Below are 24,156 nucleotides of genomic sequence, written 5' to 3' on the forward strand. Positions count from 1 at the left end.
AGCTGGTTTAGTCAAAGAAGTATCTTTTAAGTACTCTGCCTACATAAAAGGTAGTGATAACCTGATAGTGTGTGTATGGAAAGCTTCCACTGGCATTTTGTAACCACTCTCACAAGACTGAGCAGCTCATTTGATAAAGTGAATACCATTCTCCCAGGTGCCAGCACATCTGTCCTTGTGATTTTAAAAAAAACCCAACCCCCTTAACTCTGTGCTTGTTTACACATTTCCTTTTTCACCGATGTATTCAGCAGTAGTTGCAAATCAGCCAATTCTTGTGTTGCAGGAGTTCTGTCTTTTCAGAAAAACTAGCGTGTTTTGTATGTTGTAGACAAGCTCTTAAGCCTCTCAGAGCTTTCTAGCCTTTGAGCAACTTTATGCTGATTCAAACCAGTAACAGAGACTTTGTGACAAATTTGTAAGCTCTTACTGAAACATCTCACTTTATTCCGTCAAAAGGTTAGCTTCAGGCACGTGCAGATGGTCTTTCTATTAAATGCATAGTTCTCAGGCTGCTTCTTGTGTGCCTTTTCTAACTTCACTGTGACCAGCTTTCTCTGTTCCCCTTTTCTCTGAAGTTCCACTACGTTGCCTATTTTCGTTTTTGTTGTTGTCCTCCTACCCCGTATTTACTCCATTCAAACTAATCTCAACTTTCTGTAAGTATATTGTATTTACCACTCCGACAGTAGAGCACAATAGGAATATAGCATTTAGCTTTTGGCATCTGCCTCAGTCTCGCCAGGAGCAAAAATGTGATGATTGAATGAATGGCCTGTTGAAGTCAAAGATCACAGCTTTACGTTGCAATAGCTTTGGATGAGGCTTTAGCAAAGCTCCAGAGAATGCATCTAACCTTCTTTCTCATTGATGGCAATTACAGAATCTACTTTAAGCCAGGTCAATACCTGCCTCTCAGCTTCTGGGTTAAAAAAACCCCACCCAAAACCTAAAAGTGAGTTAACCCATCCAAGCATTAGGCCTCCTTCGACATGTCGGTAGCTTAGCTTCTCCAAATGCTACAGGAATCTGCCTCTCAAAATGTGGTTCTGGGGCAGGGACCTCATACAAAACCCTACAGTTCTGCATCTGTGCAGTATTCGATACTGCAAAATACTGCTTATTATCTGACATCACCGACATCACTTTCTATCTCGCCTCTTAAAGGCTATTACCCCCTGCTCATACTCTTCTCTAGCCGCTTGTGAAAGCAGAAGGAACTCCAGGCTCACCTTTGCTGTAAAGGCTTGTAGTCAGCATCTCCTGCAGAAGTGACAACGATTTGTTCAACTTTTAATGGCAAGGCTGGTGTAGGGCGGCAATGGGCTTTGATAGGTACCCGCTGAGATCTGTGATGCTCGAGTAGCATTTAGAAGGGTGTAGCATTCTCAGAAATACTCTGCAGCTCTGAGGCTAATTTATGTCCAAAGTTCAAGCTCCTTTGCTTTTTCTTCAATATGCCCTTTGTAGGGAGGAGCAAGACAAATAGCAGCAGATTCTGCAGGCAGCTGTGTCACTAATCCATATGGCCTAACAATCTCAGCCGTGCTAGAAAAGAGATCGCACAGTTTAGTATGTCCAGTAATTAATACTTCTCTAAAAGAACAGTAGTTCTGCTGCTGCCCATGAAATCCAACAGAGGGGATATTACCTGCATTACAAACATTCTTGGCAATAACTGGGATAGTTCCCTGAACTTCTTTGTGCAATTCATTATGCAAACAGTGAAGCATCCCAATTTCTAAGGTAAATAACAATAAAATCAGTTTAAAATTCTCTGTGAAACCTGGTCCTAAATAAGGATCCAGGCCTGCCTGTGGATTTTACTTTGTGTTATCCTTTTAGTTGTAAAAGAGAAGGAAGAGGCCCTTTAAAGACTCCCTAATTCTGATTGCCCCATGAACTAAGAACAGAAGGGAAGTGAAGGAGGTAACGTAGACAGCCAGAATGACAACGACTGACCTTTCTGACAAGGCAGAACAATTCCCTTCGTGCAATAGTAGAAGGAAGAATTCTTCAAAATGTCAAAAACTGTTGTACATTTACCCCTTTGTTAGCCTATCCTGAAGGCTCTGGATTATTGCTTCCAAGATGAAACTCTTGTTCCAAATACTGTAATGAAGGAAAAGGTTACTTTTCAGATGCGTGTCTGAAACTAAATGCTTCTCTTCTAACACGTGCTCTTCCCCTTCATATCTCCATTAAGGAGGGAGAAAGAGGTCAAGATTTTCTACGGGAACTAAAAATGCTTTGTATACTCTTTGGGTTGATGCAACCATAACAACTAGAAAGGATTTGAAATTTGAACTATATGTAGAGCTTGATTTCATGCGATTTGGATGCAATGGTGTCTTAGTGTATTAAATCTGAAATATAATAAGTAAGCTCTGTAATACTCAAGGCAGTGCTAAAGGAAATCTGTGAAACTACTGTATTTGTAATAAAAAGAAATGAAACCAATGGCAAATGCAATTGCAGACACAGTGGCCATCAAAGGCAAATTTTTAGGCTGCCTTCTCAGAAGGTAGACAAGTGGTGGTTAAAGAAGAAAAAGAAGCAAAAGCATATGACCTACTTTAGCAACACAGAAGAGTTCAAGCTGTCATTTCTGAAAACAGAAGCTCTTTACATTCCAAATGTAAATGTAGAGATACCAGAGATCTTCTAGGACCAGATCTATATTATAGGTATAATAAAGGAGGAGTCTTTTGAGGACTAAATCTAATCCATTAGTTCTCCAGGCCTATGCACCATAAATGGATCAGGCAATGTAAGAAAACATCGTTCTTTGTGCTACCAGTCAATTTAGCTTTGGCTTCCATTTTGGTTCTTATGTTCCTGAATAATGTTGTAGTAATCTACAATGTTGAAGGCAACAAATTACCTACAGATTGGATTGGGAACTACATGTATGCTGCTGGTTTTGTCCAGACCAGACGAAAAGTTAATATCCTAATAAATACCCTTTTCGGATCAAAGTTTTCCCAACTAGGAAGTTGTGGCGGTAACACCATGATGTGGGGTTGCGGTGGGGCGTGGGGTGAGGTGGGGTTTTTGTTTGGTTTTGGTTTCGTTTGGTTGGGTTTTTTAATTTGTGAGTGCAAATAAGCTTTCACGTTATGCTGCTAATAAAATACATACATAAAGTAAACATTTCCTTCTAGTACAGAATTTTTCACTGAGTGTTTGACCAAAGTATTCTGTTAAATGCTGGGGTTTGGGTTTGTTTGTTTGTTTGTTTTGCTGTACTAAGTTGCCACCTTTTAGGTGGAGCCAGGTGTACGTGAATCCTGGCAATAGACCTTTGCATCTATGATTAAGACCCAAGTTCTTTTTCATGAACCAGGAAATTTGTCCAATGAACTAGCAAATTATAAAAGCGGTGACAGTTTAAGCCAATGTAGTGGGAAGAGGGAGGTGGGGAGGGCAGGGAGAAGTGGATGGACTGTTGGCTACATCTCATTTGCCAGGCCAGCTTAAGGAGAACTCTCTGTTGTTTGAGATCTTGTTAACATAGCTGTATTTTGAAAGAGATGAGCTTGGGTCTGTTTGTTTCAGGAGCTTGTCTGCTTTTCTGTTCATTTGTAATTTATGGCATTGTAGTTTGTGTAAAATATCATTAATTAAAATAAGAGTTGTTATATGGCCTTCTAGTGGATCTGCAGAGGAGTAAAAATTTGGGCTAAAATGAAATTTTAAAAGACAAGCTCATATTACTTCTCAAAAGAATCAGAAACACCACTTGGTCTAAAATTATCTCAGTAATGTTTAAATGAGATCAAGCTATGACCCAAGAGAAGATAGATGAGAAGAGCCGAATGAGACACAGCTCAGCATGAAAGTCATTGTCAAGTGCTGTTTATGAGGTTGATGAGATAATGAGAAGGCAATAATGAACGTAGATTGTAGGTGGGACAAAATGCTGTGGTGCTGCTTTAAGGCAGACAAGGTTTACTTTAGTAAAAGAAGATTACATCCTTCAGGATGTCTGTGTCATGGCAATTAGCTAAAATAGGATCTCAAAATTAACACAGAATATCACTTCCTGCTGGTGACAGTGCCTTGGAGCACAGCCAGAATCTCAAAGAATGGGAAACATTTTATACCAGTTTTTTATATATATATTACACATGTAATTATAGTTCAAGATATATTTAAATTTAAATATATTTATAACATTTATAGTTGTATTTTTTTATATTTTATACTGCATCTGGTCCAGTGACTTCAACATGTGGAACCTACTCTCATTGGATAGATATCAGTGTATGACTCCAAGAATTTTTTTCCACTAAGTAATTTATAAGAAATGTTCCTTTAAAAAGTTTGCTTTGAAGTAAAAGTTCAAATTAGTAGTACTAAAATAGACTAAAACCACCAAAGTACTACTAAAAAGGAAACTTAAAAAAAAAAAAAATCATTTAACTTAGCTAGGGAAATGAACACAATTGGTTGCCTGGATTTTTTTAATTTCCAGAACTTTAATTTCTACCACAAACTAGCGGACATGCACAAGCCACAAGACTCAAGCTGGGCAATTTAACTGGAGCTATTATCAGTTAAGAAACACAATGAATCAACTTTTTCATAACAATATGGGCAACAACAGATGTTGGTAACATTGCAAAGGCGGCAAAATTGTTTCGTGACGGTAGTGGTGATCGCCACAGCCAGAAACACTCAGCACTTCAAAAAACAAAGCCAGCACCACCACCAAAACCAACCCAGTACTAACAGCCTGTCTCTGGCTGATCAGGATGAAGGGCTCTTGTTGGAAACACGCATATATTCCACGTGGTTCCCTCCAGAGAGCCTATCCAACACCTAGCACCTGGATCCCGCTTTTCCCCAGCTGCTGGCACCTGGATGTGCAAGCCTTTGAGGACCACAGCTACGCTGGAGCTGCTGGTACAGTCGTCCCCCCGCCGTGCCCCCACCCCACCTTATGTGTACCAGCACCCGCTGTGGATCCCTTGAGTAACTGGGCTTAGATGCGCAGCCAGCTCAGGGACCGGTCCCTGGATTCCATCGTCTCCGGTGTGCTGGCACCACAAGCACGCAGGGGTTCCCGTTACCCCGGTCCCGCTCTAGGTCCTGGCGACAGAGAGAAACTCCATCACTCTTGGTTGCTGGTACCACGGGTACCACTGGCTGTTGCGACCCGTGGTCTGGCTCCAGCTGCTGGCGATTAGAGCTCCATATGCACCTACGTATGCAGAATAGCGAATCCTCTCCCCCAAGAACACAGTTAGAAATGAAATTTTGTAAGACGGGACAGCTGGCACTTGCGAGGTCCAGGGCATTGCCAAAGGACCGTACAGACCAGGGACCAGCTCCTTATCCCTCCGTTTTCCTGTGCTCATTCCTCCCCAGACCGCCTCCATCCCTGCCTTTGGTTCCTCCCGTAGATATCCCATAATGTCGTACATCCCCTAAACGCTCATGCCGGCACAGGCCCGTGGGTAGGAAGGTGCCTCGATCCGTAGGGTGCTCGGCAGAGCCCTCGACTCATCTCGATATGTTTCACGCCTGGGAACTGCCCTTCTTCTTCCCAGCAGTACCGACCCGGTTGCTTTAGCCATTCTAAATGGTCAGAGAAAAAGAGGAAGATTTTTCTTGGTTTACGATAAAACGGCATCCTGCCAGTTTAGTGTCACTAGCTAACAGCTCTCTCTTCAAATACCAACTTAAATAACTGTCAATCAATCACAGCTACCATAACACTCCTGCCTGCACTTGGTTGGTTTTGATATTCAAGTGCTGTCCGATAGATAATCCATTTCAGTGGCAACTGAAGTGAAGCTTCTATACCAATATTACGTGTGTTTCAAATGCAAGCTGAAGCCATTTCACAATAGACAAAAAATGGGCAACAAAAAAAATGTGGGTGAAATAGAAGTAGTTGTAAAATGTTGACCAGAGCACTACTCCTGATTTTTGAGTGCTCTTATTTTTTTTTTTTCCTTCCTCAGCTTTCTTAGTCTGAGAAAAATAAAGCAGAGACAGACAGAAACAAAATTAACAGGATGAGGAAAATAAACAATTAAAAGTCATAGTGCACAGGTTACTTCAGATAATAAAGAATGCCTTTACTGAAGTTCCCCTACCTCCCCAACTTTAGTATTAGCAGAAAAAAAACCTGATCCAATTTGTCTTCAGGACTGGAGGGATGGCTAAGGGCATGAATCCATCTCGAGCCAAACGTAGGAAGCTTAGCTAAATTATTGATGCAACGGTAAAAGTAGCAGTTCAAACAGATTTGATGCTGAATTATTTTCTAAATCCTGCTTGTTTAAAAACAGCTGTAGTATCTGAAGTTTAACAGTTCATTTTTAAATTGAGAGATTGTATTTAAATGTCAAGTAGATGGTCTATTTGTTCATCTTCTGTTTACAAAAATCAGAATAATAAAAGGTAAGGGTAATGCATGAAATTTCACTGACAGCTCTGTGTGGAACTACAGAAATACTACAACCACTAAGCTGCTTTCAAACGATGCCAAACAAATACATCAGCATTATATACTGCATGTATTTTGTCTTGAATGGATGAGTTCAAAAGACCCACAAGCTCCAGTAAAGGCACTACTTTGCTGAATTAGGTTTCAGGTTGAATACATGGGATTTTCTTAATAAGGGACTCACTGGTCAAATACGTATTGGCATCAAACGGTGTTTTATTTAAAAATAAATGTCAGTCTAGATATCTGGAGTTTATTTCTGTTCCACCACACTGTGTGTAGAATTCCTGTCCCCTGCCTTTTTTTTTTTTTCCTTTGTAGTCATTTAATAATGGCAAATTCTTACTTTTTTCGTGACCCTCAGTTCCTCAACTGGAATTCTTTCTTGGGTACAAACAAAAGTGCCTTGGATGAAGAGTGTAGTCTCATCTACTACTATAAAAGCACTTAATTAGATGATCCCAGGTACAGATGCTATTTAGCTGGCTGACTCAGAGAAAATATTGCATGCCAGCCAATTTCTGTTCCACATACAAAATTTTCCTGGTATTACAGTGTTCACAGACCTCAAGTAAAAATGGGATTAAAACCTGTATTTTATTTTTTATTGCATCATCTAGTATCAGGGATTGTTACAGAAAAAAAAAAAATCGTCTTGTTGGCCACAGTAATGATACAACAGCTGGTAACAGTTTTTTGTTATCATTCCAGTAAGGTGTAAAACTGATGCTCTGGTGACTAGCTTACCTGCCTCGGAGAGGGAAGATGCTCTTGCGCTAGCTGGAAGCAAGATCGATATGATTAATTCCAGCAGCCCCAGCTGGCTATTCTTTCCTACCATCCCTGCCACTCCTTATATTCCAGCACTCACTCCTGAAAACCCTGCAGGCCTTGAGCCCTTAAATGACCCACGGGTGGTTGTGTAATCTCTTGAGTTCGCAGTTCTGCAATTAAATTGATGTAGACCTGGAACAAACTTCTGGCTGGAACGTGAACCAGAGCAGTAAATTTCAATGAGCTGGGGTTAGTTTACATTATCGATAAAGCAGTGCAGGGAGTTAAATAGGAAGCGGAGGGAGTGAAAAAAGGCTAATTAGAAGACCAGGTTTTAGGCGTCCCCTGAAGACTCCGATTTGGCAGAGGTAGCTTTTTTTTTTGGCTGCCCTCCCCTCCCCGGGCCACCTTTCTCCATGCAGTCCTGGAACAAACACCTGGCTGAACCCAGAGAGCTCAGCCTGCATTTGGCAGATGGAGATGAGAGGAGGAGACTTCACTGATGCTGATGTGAGCGAGTGGTCAGTTCCGAAAGCTTGGAACAGAAAGCCAGCAAGGGTTAGGTGACACTCTGTCAGTCCCATCACAAGGGGACTATCTCTACATTTACGAACTGTGTGTAGTTATTGCAACAGTAGCTATGCACATGGAAAAGCTAGCCCAAGTAATTGTGTTCCTGGAGTAACACATCCCGGCAGATGTTTTTTTATTTTAAAGTCATGATGCATAAGTGGCATGTAGGGTTGAGTGGCCATTTCTAAAGGCTCCACACGAAAATAACCACAAATCCTCAACGCTTTTGAAAATACAGATCTTAGTGTCTTATATTCTCATAGGGCAGAAGGGTACTACCTCCCATTCCTAAAGGGCTTTTTGAATGGAAAAAAAAAATCCTTATTTTTCCTTTAGTAATCCCTAAAGGTTCTGCTTCATTAGGTTTTTTACAGTTTCAGTAACTATACATGCTCAGAGATAAAAGGAGCTTTATCTGGCAGTCATACTACAGACAGCATATGGTCTCTATGCAGGAAGAAAAGCTCTCTCAGGACACAACTGCGTTAGGTTTCACTTAAAAGGCATTTCTAAAGAAGTTGTCTAGTGCGTAAGCACAGAGAACACCATTTCCAGTTCAAGAACGATGGGAGAAGAGCCAGTGTAGCTGTAAGCTGTTTAGTTATGTTTCCTTGTAGTTGCTAATCCAGTACCTCTACATTTATAGAGCAGCAGTGTGCCTGGGTTATTGTCACATTATTCATTACGTTATTATGATGTTCTGAGTTTAAATAACTTCAATCTTCTGTTTCTTGAAAGATCATGGTATTATTGCTACCAGGAAGCTAAATAAATATTTTTATTTATGAATAAAAGGTCCATATTTGCTTTTGAATGTTATGTCCTTAAAACAATGTTCCGTGTAGCACATGGTTTTCCTTGCAGGTAAAGTATTTTCAAGACCACTCAGAGAAGGTGAGAGAAGTAACTCAGGCTTTTGAGACTGAGGACCAACCTATGTTAAGTAGCTAGTTAAGAAGAAATTGTTTCATCCCTGACATCTCATTTGGTGGGTCACTATCATCATGGCTATTCAAGGATCATACTAGAGTTCTCAAATGGTAACGGTCAGCTTTACTCATTATTAAAACTAGGAAAATAAATGGTAAAGAAGAAATATATTTTGCACAGCACCAGAGCGCTGGTTGTTCAGAGAGTATTTTGATGTAATTTATACATTCATTAGCAATTTGCTTAACACCTAAACTGCAAAATAACTGCTGGTAACAAAGTTTATCAGCAAATACCATTTACTTCAAGAAATCCAGGAATTGATGTAGTTAGCACATTTATTGATCACTTTACCAACTAAGGATACAATTTTATACAGTCAGTCAACAGCAGTAACATATTTTATGAGAAGCTATGCTTTAAAAAATGGTGTTTACAATATGGATTTCACTACAACTTTTCAAGCCAAGCTTTTACAGTGCTAATCAAACAACTGCTGTACTTGAACTTTTTCCTTAAAACATCAACAATAATGTTGTAGACAAGTAGCTTTTCCATTGTTAATGTGGGTTTAGAATTTAACAAGACAACTTTAAAAGGTTTAAAACATCCATAACATTGTCATTACTTTAACATTCACACTGATAAAGTGATACATTTAATACTTTCTAGCATTAATAAACAGTGTAAAAATATATTGCATATATATATATATATAAATTTGTTTCCTTTTCCTGAAAAAACCTAGTACAAACTAGTAGTATATGATCCCCCCTTCAAGTTTCTTTTACTTATTTTAAAGATTGAATAGTAGTAGTTTTAAATTAACAGAAACAAAGATATGGAAACCGAGAATCACTGTTCTGCTCCCCCATAACCTCTTGTCACGGTTACTAAGCATATTAACCCCTTGGTAATGGTGATTCCGTTTTTGCTAACACCAGTTAGAATTTTGGCACTGACTGCAGTGGGGATAAGATTTTGCCCAGTGTACTTCGCACTGGATGGTGCCTGGCCCCCTTCATCAAGTGGTTAAAAATCTTTGCTTAGGATATGTTTACCTATTATAATTAACATTAAGAAATGCTATGCTCAAGTTCATTTGCGATAATGAAAAAAAAGGTTCAGTGTTAAATTAGTGAGAAAAAAAGTAAACTTGTAAGGTTAAATGATCATGTAAAATTTTTACCGTGTTGAAAATTTCACAGTGAACACAGTAGGCTAGTACAGCTGAATGTTAATGTTTGCAATGCCTGCAATTACAAATATTGCAGGTAATTGTTAGCACACAGCAGCTTCCTGGTTTTCTGGACCAAGATGAAAGACAAATGAAAATAAGAATGAGAAATAGTGAGATTCACTGAAGGTTTCTATCATGCTGTACAGTGTTCCAAGGAAGACTATGTCGAGACCTATCACCATATCACAACTATTTAATGATTAAATTTTTATTAGTGCTCTAGGTAATCACAGACAAAAATCATTTTGCCTCTACATGTTATGATCAGGTCCTGACAGCATGCACATCCAGATTTGTGCAAATAAAGAATCAAAACATCTAAACCAAATTAGAAATGGATGTTGGAACACCATGGACAGATAAACAAGCTAGCAAAGGAATAAAGCATAATGCGGATAAATAAATGGTTCATGACTGAAGAAAACCAACCTCAACCATTCAAAAATTATACTTCTGTATAAATATATATTTCTCCCGTAATATTTAAATCTGTGAAACAAAACCTTGCTAAGAATAAACTTCAATATACTTATCCAACATTGACCATTTCTCTGCTTTACAGAATATAAAGACAAATTACTTTGTATTATAAGCATTATACAAAACATTTTCCCTGCTGCAATAGTTTGCCAAAGCTGATATATTCTGAACCCAGCACAAAGATAAACACAAACACACTTTTGTTGCATCCTGTAACTTGTTTTTGTCTATGACCTTGCCATTTCATATACTACAGCGCTACGAAAAGTAGTTTGCCAACAGGATTTTACACAGGACATCAGAGTTTGTCGGTTAACTGACCTTACACAAAGCCTTTGCAAAGAGCTAGTATGTATTTAGCATGAATATTACAGACATACAGCATTTCAGTTGCATTAATATAACACTATTTAACAGAGCCCAGGCTGCATTATTTCACATTATTTAATGGCTTTGTTTAAAAATAGCATTTGAGCAAACACAAGCATACAGAAACTCATCTGATGTAAACTGGAGCTTAAAATAATTCACCATTGTGGGGGATACAGATTGCCATCTTTTTTCTTATTTTGTTGATCATCCATAATATAGCTTCTGATCAAAATGTAAAGATGGATGAAGTATGAGTGTACTTTTAGGGTGACATTTTTAATTAACTTGAATGTAAGTTTATTCATGTTTGTGATTTGTTCTGGAAAATATGCCAAGTAATAGAAAAATCTTGAATAAAGATAATTGAAGGTAAGGGCAAATTATCATGAGTGTTATCTTTAAGACCTTTACAAATGCTTACAACAAAACTCACTTCGTACAGTGTCATAAGCTTTACAAAAAGAGATGCCGTATAACTATATTTGAAAATTAATTCATTGGCTGTTTACCTGTAATGGAATATGGGAGGTGCTTAACATTTTTCCAAATCAGGTTAGTTGGGCATTTCAATGTAAATTTCCAAATGTAAGGTATTTAAAAAAAAAAAAAAAAAGCCTCTTCTGTTATCTTGGCACTCATATATATATATATGCCCCAGAGTAGTGCATGTGTGCATGCACATGTGCATGATTACAAAAGAGAATTTATTTTTAAAAAAAACACATTATAGACTACCAGTACTGCAAATGTCTGTCAAGAATACCCAGCAAATCGGCTGGGTTTTTTTCCCTTTTATTTATTATCAGGCTTGCTCTTGCCAAAGTCTACCTAGAGTGGACGATCAATCGGTTTGAATGAAAAAAGCCAATTCAAATGTTCTTGACAACAAAGTAAAGAGTTATATCATAAACTTGTTTTGAAATCCACCTTCTCCATATGGATTTTGAAGCAATATAGCCAAGGTAATATACTGAAAAACATGAAAAAATACCAAATATATTACAGTGATTTCTCCCTGCAAAAACAAATTACTTGGACAATTAAGACATGGAGGTTCTACCTGCGATATTCTTTAGCTTCCTGAAGCACCATTCTTAGCTGGGACATCTTTCAAAGCATTGCTTTTGAGTTTAATGAGCAAGCGTGAATGCAACTAAAGGTCTCTCACTAGTATGAGGATTCTGAAGACTTAAAAAAAAAAGCCCAGTCCATCACGTCCAGCTTATATTAGGTAAGCCAAATGGGCACTTGGGTGCACAAAATGAGTAACTGAATGTCTAAATGCTATTTTACGGGCAAACACTCCAAAGGTACACATGTATCAAGTTGAGGCACTCCAGACTGTGAGAATATCACACAAGTGTGAGATCTGTCATTATGCTTCAGGTATTTAATTTTATAAAGGTCTACGCAAGACTCAAGTCCATAGGCATTGTACGACGGTCCTGTTTCCTGTTCCCACCTCAATATACCGTGACTTTGTACTTAACTAACTGATGATGAACAACTGCGTGTATACACAGTGAGTGTCAACTTGCTTCACAAAGTTGGGGCAAAGGAAAATATAGGGCCCCTGCCGGGCATAATTTTAAATGGTCTCTTGAGAGCACTCAGAGCAAATCTTGCTTTTGCCCTGACTCTCTCTCTCTCTCCTACTTCCTCACTACCGAGAAACTCTTCTTGTCACACCAAGCCTATGTTAGAATCACTGAAGAGTGATTTCCCCCAGAAATAGGAACAGGGTAGACGTGTAAAAGCATAAAAGCCTCCTTAGATCTTTAGCTTCATGCTATGGAGGGAGCATGGCAGTGTCACCAACCGGCCAAGCTGAACAGCATTGGCTGCAGGACGAGAGTTTGGCCCTAGTAAGATTTAAGGTTTGGATCAACATCTATATAGTTTAATTACTTAGCTGCATCCAAAGAGCATGTGTACGCACACAAAAACCCGTATAAGTCTTGTGTATTACATTACTTATTACCAACTAACAGACGAGCCAAGAACATAATATTCACACTACAAACAACGTACACAAAGGTGTAGTTATTTTGGCACACACGCAAGGCTAACAGTCAGTTAAGAGGACATGTACTAGTGCAACACATTACATTTGCTCTATCATAAAGGTAAAAGGTTTGTTTCTTGGCCAGTGCAAACAGAATTCTTATTCATGGATGACATGTACACGCCCCCAGAATACATGCATCACTGAAAGGCAGGGTTATGTTTTGAATATCATACATGCAGGCACAAAGAATTAAAATTTATTTTATAACTATGACAAGCCTTAAGGAAAAAACCTATCAATTACAACTTTAAAGTTTTGGTTTTGGAGAAAGATACACAAAGATTTTCTCTACAGATGGTTACAGATGGCTGGGATACCTATCACTTGCAAGCCAAACCCATAGCCGTCATTTGCCTTTTAGTTCTGGCTAATTCAAGCTACCATAAAAAAATATTAATTGAGGCAATAGAGGGAAAGCATGGGTGACTGAAATGTTAATTCATGAACAAAACTTTCTATAATGCCAAAAACTTGTCAGAGGAATTTTTAGTTTTGGTTAAGGTCAGTAAAATACATGGAAAATACCATACTTCAATCCAATATATCTTTGAAGGACAAGCTCTACACAAGTTGTGACGTGAGTAGTTTTGAAATCTCCCTTTCCCTTCCCTAAAGTGAAAAAGAGTTAAGAAATATTGTAGGGTTTAAAAAAAAAAAAAAAAAAAAAAAAAGAGTGGCTAGATCTTGGCTGCTGTCCAATGTTCAACATTTCCTTTGGGATTCCAAATATTTGATTACAATTAATGACAACTGTTCATACAGGACTGTTGAAACAACGTATGTTTTTTAATGTCTGCTTTTCAGTAACACTATTGTGATAGCTTTCATAGCCACAAAAAGTAGGACAATAATTTTTGTTTCTGATATTTCCATATTGATAAGATTGTTGCAAAACTCTCAACAAGTAACTAAAGCACACGGAGTGCTAGAGGAAATTAGTAAGCGAGCACTAGTAAGAGAACGCATTTGACTTATGCATATTTTATTTAAAAACTAGGTTACTTTTAGAAAATGATTTGTAAGGACTAGTCTTTTGCCTCAGTGAGGATTTTTTCTTGTCCTCAGTCTTGCAAAGGCTTTGATGGCCAGGTTAAGCCTCAGTGAAGATACAGGTAAGATTGTGTACTGCCATACCATTTAAGATTTTGATTTTAAATTAACAGTGTAATGTGAGTTTGTTCTTTAAGGCAGTTATTGCTAAAAGTTACCTGAACTTTCTGGTCACATTTCTTTTGGTAGCATGTTCAGTGCTAACAAAAGCAAAGATAGTTAGGAACAACAGGGGTTTACAGAAGATGTCGTACAGAAGAGTGCTGCATAGTATAAGATGCTGAAAATCAGACTGGAAATCTAGATGGAATGAGTTGAGATGCCCAAAAAAAGGAGATGAGTGTAAACCTTATTAGGTACCCATGTCCTCACTTCAGACATGACATTTTTTTACAGTCTGGAGTATGGTGCACAGGAAAAGCATATGCCCTACAACACTCCAAGCGTTGAAAATGGGTCACCTCCTGCACTATCCCTTCCCCTCATCTCTGAGGTGCCAGCTGTACTTGCGGGCCTGAGAGTTGAGGGAGTTGCAGATGAACAAGAAAATGTACTTTGCCTCATTCCCAAGCAGGCCTGGAACTTACGGCTAACATTCATGCTAGTATTTAGGCTTTTAATTTCCTACAGATATTAGTGGAAAAGAGCTTAAGTAGGTGGCTGAACCCCTAATACACAGCTGCATATGGTGCTTTTATTCATAGTCCTTATCTTCCACATCAAGTGCAGTAAAAGGGAAAAATCTTTCCAAAGTGCTATCTTTCCAGCCACAACTTCCCTTTGTCACTGTCATATCAGAATGACTTCTTTTCATGCATCTGTTTGATTGAGTTTTAAAACTATCCAACTGTAGAAATGAAAAAGAAACAAAGCAGTGTGTTCCTCAAAAGACTGCCATCTGAAGCATCTTCTCAGGTCCTGATCCAAAGCTTACTACACCACTGAAAGTATTTCAAAGAACTTTGCATCAGGTCCATACAAAGTGCTTTGGTTCGTGGCAGGGATTTTATAATGTACAAGTAATGAAAGTAAACTCTGGCAGAACCCCAGCTAGTTCCATCAGCCTCTTCTAAGCAAACAAAGTAGCTCAATTTCTATTCAGTGTCAGCATGGACCTGTCTGCATTCTCAATTCCTTTGCATGCCTTCCATCTTCTGAGCGTGCTGGTCTCTCTCACACTGTGAGCTAGCAACTTAAAACCTAATTATACCTTAAAACCTTCCTAACCAATCACTCCTCCTACATAGCAAGAGTCTGGCATTACTGACACTCAGTGTGTGGGTACCTGAGAAAGCCTGTCACTTGTGCACCTCAGGTTAAATATCACCCGATGTGCCAGACAAGGCAGCTAGCTAGCAACAAACAGCCAGATCAACAGTGTGCTGCAGTAGACTGGGCTTCACCCTTCATTCGGGCTGGGTCCAGATCTTTTCAGTTCCCAGTGAGTTATGAGTCAAGTCTTAAAGTCAATGGGAAGAACCGGGACACTGGTTTTGCCTGTAACTTAGCTGAAGGATTTATCAAGGGTTAGAGGCTTAGCCTTTTTTCTCACAAAACCCAGGACTATCCCGGAGCCTTCTTCAGGTGCACAGGCACCCGTGACGTAGAAGAAAGTTCTCTACATTTAGACAGTTCACTACCATGCTGGAATAACTTAGCCATTGTTGGTATCACAGTATGCTATTTTCTGCCTCAGAGTGTGACAGGTCACCAGTGCAACACGGGAGTGGATAATCCTTCATTCCATGGAAATTTTTCTTCAAGAACAACGGGTAACCCTTGGAAAAGCTTCACGAAACTGGATGCTTCTCATCCTGAGCATCCTTACATACATCAAAAATCTTCCCAGGTAACTAGAGCCAACCATGGGAAAAGCCATTTAAATCTTTACGAGAACAAGTGCTGAGTTTTGGCAAACTTCCCTCCCTCTCCAAAACAAAACCCCAAATAAATTATAAACAAACAAAAAAATCTCCAAGTCCACAAGGAAGTCCTTGCCTTTGTTTACTATTGTTGTTTTGGTTTCAGGCTGATGTACAGGCTCAAAAGGTCATTGGAGGCAAAGTTACAAGAAAGGCTACCATTCAATGTCAGAAAAACAAAATACAAACAGTTTAAGGGCTGAAAACCAGTGCTTTCTTTCCGGACATCAGCCAAATACAGACTGCTGACCTGCATGGCACATGACAGCACACACTGCTCACTAAATTTGATGTACTCTGAGTGGGATGCTGATACGGGTGGGAGGAGAGCAATAAATTTATTAACCTTTATTCAGAGTCGAGCATGAAAATCAGTGCATGAGCACTTTTTGAAAGAAAGCAAGGCAGAACTGCTAGTAGCTGGGTTTGAATACCGAAATTCTTATCTTTTACAATTTTAGAGAAGCAGAGTAATACCTCAGGGTACTTGTTCAGCTCTTGCGGAAAATTGGACCAGCCTTTTCTCTCCTTTTTCACCAATATACAAAAATGAGTTATTTTTATTCCTATTGAGCTGTTTTGGCATTCTGGGCCCCAGGCAGGTCACACTCAGCTGCCTGTACCTTAAGCCTGTGGGATTGGTGCTCCTTCCATAGCAGTGGAAAGCCATTCCCATCAATACTCCTACTCCCAAGTTAGGCAGCAAAAGTGAAAAGATAATCAAATCCCTTGGCTTCAAAGAAATCTAACATAAAACGTAGCCCAGTTAGAATACTATATTTTTGTGGGCAAATTGCACTTAATTACATGGATATTAATTGTAAATGTCCTTATTCCAAGGGGCCATAAACTTTCCTTACATATGTTATAGCTTGAAGGGAGTATGTGCCAATGTACGTGCATAATAACATTCACTTAATAGCAATCTGATTGGCAGTGTTTAGTCATAATCAATATTTTAAAGCATTATTAGCTTAATGCCCCCTTCATTTCAAATGTGAGGCAGTGCAAACTTGAAAACAAACTGCAAAAAGCTTTAATAGACTTTCTTAGTAATGTTCCTCACCTCTCAGGTTAGTACAACAGCTCCATCCAAATCCAGCCAGTCAGAACCATGCTACAGCACACACAGTAACAAGCACAAAGTATAGACAGGAGGAAAGTAAGGGCTGGTATTTTCCATCTCTTTCTGTTGACATAAAATACTTTAGAACCTATATTGTCCCAGAAATAGCTTTTTTTTTTTTTTTTCAGTTTTTCATGAGTGGTGTATGACATTCACAGGCTAGCACCTTGTATATTTCAACCACTTACTCCCCAATAGTATATTGTTGAATGTTTTAAGGAAAGTGCCAGATCCCGTATAAGACATTTTAAAAAAACCCCAAAACAGTAGTCAAATCAAACTGCATAAATAATGGGATATTATTCAGAAAGACTGCTACGGAAGACCCTCTTTTCAAGAGGTTCTCTTCGACATCATCAGGGCAACTGGACATTTAGGAATGTTTGAGATCTTTTCCTTGAATTGACAAAGTGTGGTATAACTGCTCTTGACTTTTTTTTTTTGTCTAAAGCTCAACAAAACTATGTATTTTTTGTACCGATATGTTTATTTCTGCCAATATACGCATGAGGAATGTAATGAAGTGGCGTTGTACTGCAAGTAGCTCAGCAGATGTTGAAATCAGTTCCAGTTCCTGAAAACAACTTCTTGACAACATAGTCTTAGCATTCACAATAACCAAAACATGTGGGATTCATCTACATCATTCTTACAAATATATTCTCTTTCCCCCCCTCTTTCTCCCTCTGTGATGTAAACCCTCAGCCTTACTTGCTTCCTTGTACTTTATGATCGTATGTGCCTGCATGCTTATAGCCAGATACATATCCTGAAGCATCCACCAGATCTTCTCGGCCAGCTTTGCCTTTTCCTTTCCCACTGGGATCAAACCTCTCTTTGTGAGAGCCTGTGAATTTTGATGTATCTGTAAGGCGTGATACAGTTGGAGATGAAATGGCTTTCTATTGGGAGAAAGAAAAGAAACAAAAAAACCACATCAGAAATCAGTTATTCTTAATACAAATATTTTTACATGCTACCGACATTTAAATCTTTGCTAATGATGGAGACTATGTAAATACTCACTTCCAGCAAAAGGATACGAAAAAAAGTTTGTTTCCTGCCATTACATACAATGACAATAATCATATAGCCAAGAACAAAATAGTGCAAGTTATGTCAAAAACTTTGGAAGAGTCTTTCAGTATGATACTTCTGATTAACAATCAAGTTCTAAGCACCAAAGATATGGAGAAGTCATAGGGAACATGTCCACATGTTCAAAATTCATTACATCAACATCCAAGCATAAAACCCTGGCTCCACCAATATAGAAAAAGCAAACCAATACAGCTAGAATTCATTGCTTCAAGAGACAAATTTATTCTAAACTCTAGGATTCATGAGAGAAGTAACAAATTAGAAGGACTGAAAGTTGTTTTCAGTATTAGCAAATCCACAGTCTATGAAATGGCATTGAGCAAAGACTTTCCTCTACATTGCTTCCACTGAGTTATATCAGGCCACTTAAAAATCAAAGTTTTGCTGTCATTGAGACAAAGAAAATTTGACTACACAAACAGAAAGAAAAAGATATTTCACAGAACAATATAGGAGCATGCTAACCTGTGTGCTTGGGCTGGGAGCAGTCTCTTTGATCCTTAAATTTACATTTTAAAATCAGAAGAGAAAGGGCACTAAAGGGAAAGGGAAAACACAAAAGATTTTTGTGTAGTAGTGGAAATGGAGCTAAGATGGACAAAGATGGATAGAATTTGGGTATCTTTCTTATGTGCACCACCCTGTTAGGGTGCCTTTTAGAGACAGAAGTGACATGGGCTTCACTGTAGTGAAGTAAACGCTCTGGGAAACTTACCTCTCATCAAAAGCCTCATTCCCCCTCTACCCATCCTCAGCCCAAATAAATACTCATTAATGAGACCTAACAAACAGGCTTTCGAAGTAACACATAGCTCCTCCAGAGGATCACATCTGTCAAATATCTTTTAATGCTTAACTTTAAAAGATCAGAGACTTGGAAAAGATGTTTGAATCTGTACAAAGAGGAACAGGATACTCGGATTCAGTTAGACTGGGAATGAATGCTGTAACTTGTACACCATGGAAGCCACACGTCCTCCACACCATTTAAATAAAAGCTGTTTTGAGGGAATTTGTCCACATACATAACTACTTAATGAAAATCTCAGGTTGTAAACTTCTTTTTTTTTTCTCCCTCCAAACACACGACACATACAACACTGCACTGCTCTGCAGCGTTACTTTCACATGAGGCCCTGAGGGGAAAGAAAGGTGGTGTGGAGGTGGGAGTTCTGTCACTATCTCAAAGAAAATACCCACTGGAGCATGAATTTCTCAAAATGGTATTGCTGAATGACCTTTAGGGACTTTTGCCTTGCAGTCTCAGAGTACTATTTGCAGAAGTGGTTATTTTTCTCTATTGAAAAACAGAAATTAAGACAATGCTTAGGAAGAAGTAATGCTTCTTAATACATGCAGTTTTCTTGTCCGCTTTGGCCTGCTAGCACCTTGTAACCAGGAAACCTGTATTCACAGTAGAGCTAATTAAAAAAAAAATACACCCTGTGATCAGTAATTGTGTTAGCAGCCCAGCTAGATAAGATGAAAATGCAATAAAAATTTATAAGCTGAGACATTAAAAGCAGCAAAGTAAAAACTCCCAGCCCGGTGCCCAGCTGCGAATTTATTCTTTCTGCTCCTCAGGGTATTAGTAAATCAAACAGGTTGTACACACAGTCACACAACAGAACCAAAGGATTGTCTGGCCACTGGAAACTACTCTGACAACTTGGAGAAAACAAAGACACACACTTCTGTAAGAGTGCATAACCTGTTAGCTTCAGCCTGGGCACAGGGACTAGGAAGCCTGTGCTGTTTGAAGTCTTACTTGTGAACCACTGTTTTGTTTGGTAAGTGAAGGGAAACATGGGGGCTTGTACCTTGAACAAAAATTCTGACACAAACCAGTAGGAATAAGCTTTAATATGGTGTAGTGTCTCCTGTTATGCAGTGTTCACAAGTAAGAACCCAGCCGCTGCTTGAAGACAAACTGTCATACTGCTTGACTGAACAAAGTCTTCCACCAACCACCACTTTGAGCCATGAAGCATCTATAGCAGTGGGCAGTACATGTGCCTCACCTAACTCATATAAATACACAGGCTTCCCATTCCATTTGCAGTTTAAAACCTCCGCAGGTCATAATAGCTGCAGGAGCATACGAATAAGGCTGACTGTAGGACAGAATACATGTAGGGATGTTTCTTACGTTTCTTATGCTTGTTTAAGTTATTACTAGATCATTCTCCCTCCAAAAGAACATATGATGGTTCTTACTAAAGGCATTAACTGTTAGCACACTTCTTGTGTGTTCTTAATGAACTTACTAAGAAAATGAAGATCCCATCCGTGACTCTCCCGATGTAAGCCAGCAAGGAAAAAGCTAGGGCACAATACTTGCCAAAGTATCTTTCATCGTCCCTAACATCAGAAGCAGCTGCTATAGAAGATGCAAGAAAGCTTACCATATAATCAAAGGACTAAACTTTGCTCTATGTTTACTTAAATAACACTATTGCTAAAAGCCAAAGGATGCTACCAGTGACAAAAGCTCTTTGTACCATAAACATGGAAATATTCCAAATGCAAGCCAGGGGCAATATTCGGTATAAAGTTAATTAAACTTAACACATATTTACTTTCCTTGTATTTCATCAAATAGGTTTTCTCTAAATGTGTATACACTCTGCATTCTCACATGCAGAGAGAAGTCTCAGAAACTCTAGCTGACTGCCTTTTCCTTTACCAAATTCATTCTCAGGACAGACTGCTATTCTGAGAATTTGTAATGGTAAGTTTAATCATTATTTGGAAAAAGGAGGACTACAGCTTCTACTCCTCTGTTTCAAAGGGGTGGCATGATCAGTATGAAATTTGCCTCAATACCCTAATTACAATAAATATAAATAAGAATTTTGTTACAGTAACATAATTGTAACAGACATACTAAGACTTGTGTGAGTGCAATATGAAAGAAAAATGAACAACTAAACCAACTACAGAGACTAAACTGGCAATTGAGCGAAGGGCAAAAACAATTAAAAGGGTAGCTGGGAGCTCATTCTTCTGTGCAACTCAGCTGTTCATTACTAATTGCACAAGGGCATTGGGAGGCAAATAAAAAAAAAAGGGGGGGTGGAAGGAGCTGAACATCCCTCATCAGTGAAGAAAAATGTAGGAAGAAATATAGCAAACAGCACAAAGGGCTGGATGAGGACAATTTCCATCTTTGCAAGTCAACACTCTTCTTTTTCACAATGAATCACAGACAAATGATGCTGTCCTGTCATATAGCAATTCTGCTTGAACAGTTTACTATCTAGAGTAAGTTACATAATCTCTCTAGATACGTTTTTCTAAAGGCAATAAATTACTTGGAGCCAACTTCCTCCTTTCCTTTCTCTGAGCCCACAGAAGCCTCCATTTTCCTTCTCTTATTTGCACATACTGTTAACCACAAAGTTTGCTTATCACAGAAGACATACATGACCTTAAAATTTTTGGTTTTATTTTTTTTTAAAAACTTTCTCTCTAAGACAAAAGTTTTACTTAGCACAACAGAATCAAATATAATCCCTGTATAAACTCTTTTTGGAACACCAAATGAATCAATCAAAGGTACTTTCAAAAAATATCAGGACTTCTGTTCTCCAAGACTGACCATTCTTCCCTTCACTCAGTTATTTCCATGAACACAAGACAGCAGCTATAATTTCAGTGTCTTTGCCTCTATCAAAAGAAGAGATCAGTGACAAAAGACCTGTTCATTCACCAAGCTTGTATTTTTACTGATATTTTGCTGGACCATTGTGCTCCCCCTAATCTTAAAAAAATCTTTTAAAAATGGCTGTTGCTCCTTCACTGTCAGTTTCCAACCGAAGATGTGGTCACAGAACCTCCAAGTTCATGGAAACATCTCAGATGAGTCAGGAAAGGTATGTATGCCTCCCACTTCTTTCAACTGAAACTCCTCTGACACCAAAACCTCACTGAGAAGATCAGAACCGGCCACAGTCTCACAAGCAGCTATGGGAAATAAAAAGAAATTTTATTTGGACCAGTAGATTTGCTAATTTAAAGTGATTGTGCATTTTTTGTTAGCAATTCAGTATTTTTCCTGCTTTGTGTCAGTGTTTACAGAGAAGTGCTGCTAAGACAGCGAGGAGCTTGGAGCGTGTGGCATACAAGGATAAGATGACAGAAGGGTGTTTATTCAGACTCAAAAGAAGATAAAAAGAGGGGAGGCAAATCTTATTCCTGTTCTCAACAGAGGGGTTATATTAGAAATAGAGCCAGTTCTGAAGTACATAGCAAAAGAAAAAATTAAAAAAAAAAATATATATATATAATGGACATGATTTGGAAGATGGGAAATTTGAGCTAGACACATAGGAGAAAATTCTTCACTACTGTGGCTGGTCAAGCACAGAAATGGCTTACCTAGAGAGACTGTGGATTCTCTTATCCCTGGAGATTATCAAAACTTAAAATCATGAAGTCACTGAACAATTTAGGTTGGAAAGAACCGTTGCATACGCGTCCTTATCTACCACAAACCCCTGCTCACAGCGGGGCTCAAATGAGCTTGCACAGAGACTTCTCCAGTCAAGTCCTGAACACCTCCAAAGACAGAGGTTCCACAGGCTCTCTGGGCAACTCGTTCCAGTATTTGACTGCACCCAGGGTAAAAAACAAAAGAAAACAAAAAATCCAACATCTCATCCAAATTACAAATTACCCATGTTCCAACTTCTGTCTGTCTGAAACAGCCCTCATACCAAAGACAGGAAGCGAAAGCTGTAGAGTCTTTTTAAACCCTGAAACCCTTAACAACAGTGCCATATGCCTCCTTCCTCCTTTCTTACAAATGACACCTCTGCAAACTCAGACAGATTTTGCCTTTGACCTCAAGATAACAGATGCACCAAAGAGCAGTTTACAGAGCAAGCAGAACATTCCATTCTATCAGTTTCAAGAATTAGAATGAGTTACAGAAATGTACTACCAATCCTTCGGAAACAGAAAGGAACTACAGTAAAAAGGAAATGAGAGCACAGAAATCAAGAACATACGTTCCATCAACACCACCGCAGAAGAATATAGCAGTTTGCTGAAGAAAAATACATCCACCGAAAGCCATACTGTTGCACGGCCTTGGCCTGTTTGCAGCAGAGAAACTGCATCAATGCAGTTATGTCAGCATGAATTTTATTCACTCAGCGGGACCTCTCAGCTTTGGTGACAAAGGCTTAGAAGCATCCTATGAAGCTTGTGCCACAATCGTGGAAACAGGGGAACAGTGTAAGACTAAAAGATTCCCCATGCATTCAGGACTCCCTTCCAGAACAAACTTGAGGCAGGCAAAGAAGAAGGAAGACAATTCAGTGCTGCTAAGGTCACGTTCTTCCTTTTCCGTCAGCACTCATTACCATCCTTTGTACGAAGCGCACAGTTTAAAACACCAAGCTAATGCCAAGAAGGCTGGAGCATTCACCTGGCACAATGCAACAGGCTGGGCAACCGCATCAGTGCAGCACCACGCAGTTGTAGCTGCGTTGCTTCCATTTCTGCAGCTAGCACAGCCTGTGGCAAGCTCTCGTTAGCTGTGCGGCTGTGCACAGAACATGGCACCGTTCCCAAAAAGGATCTCCAGAACCAATTACTGGGAAGTAAACACAGCAAGAAAAGCTACTGGACTTCAGCAATATCATACGTTCAAAACAGACACGAAGGGCCGTGGTTTTTACTGTGAACTCCCGTCTCCACTGAAAGAACTTGCCTGAAGACGTTTTCCACTGCTTGCCATCACTGACAGAGATTCAGCTTTGATTTAAAACTGTTCCACAGCTTAAGAAGAAATTTACTGGCTTGATGCAAAACACTGCAGCGAGGTTTCCTGGGCTATTTTGCCTGAATTACAAATGTCCAGATAGTACAGAAGCATTCCCTTCCTGCCTTAGGTGGTGTGTCTTTTTAGTAACCAGTGGATCAAACGAAGCATCGCAGGCAAACATCACCTAACAAGACGGCAGACTGCAAGCATTACTCCTCCCTGCGCCCCCCCTTTTTTGTTTTTAAATGATCATCTTTTCTCAACTCATGTGCTAAATTAAAGATAGG

At 39.1% G+C, this 24,156-nt stretch overlaps 1 protein-coding gene across 1 annotated transcript in view; it reads right to left on the bottom strand.

The window, feature by feature from the left end:
* Positions 1–9,049: 9,049 nt before the first annotated feature.
* The window catches only part of TPPP (tubulin polymerization promoting protein), a 69,948-nt gene continuing 54,841 nt past the window's right edge, over positions 9,050–24,156 (bottom strand). The window contains exon 4 of the mRNA XM_052797645.1: positions 9,050–17,897. Coding sequence (XP_052653605.1) covers positions 17,703–17,897 — 195 coding nt within the window. The 3' untranslated portion in view covers positions 9,050–17,702. The remainder of the gene's footprint in view (positions 17,898–24,156) is intronic.

Source organism: Harpia harpyja, chromosome 1 (assembly GCF_026419915.1).
Source record: "Harpia harpyja isolate bHarHar1 chromosome 1, bHarHar1 primary haplotype, whole genome shotgun sequence".
Taxonomy (NCBI): Eukaryota; Metazoa; Chordata; class Aves; order Accipitriformes; family Accipitridae; genus Harpia; species Harpia harpyja.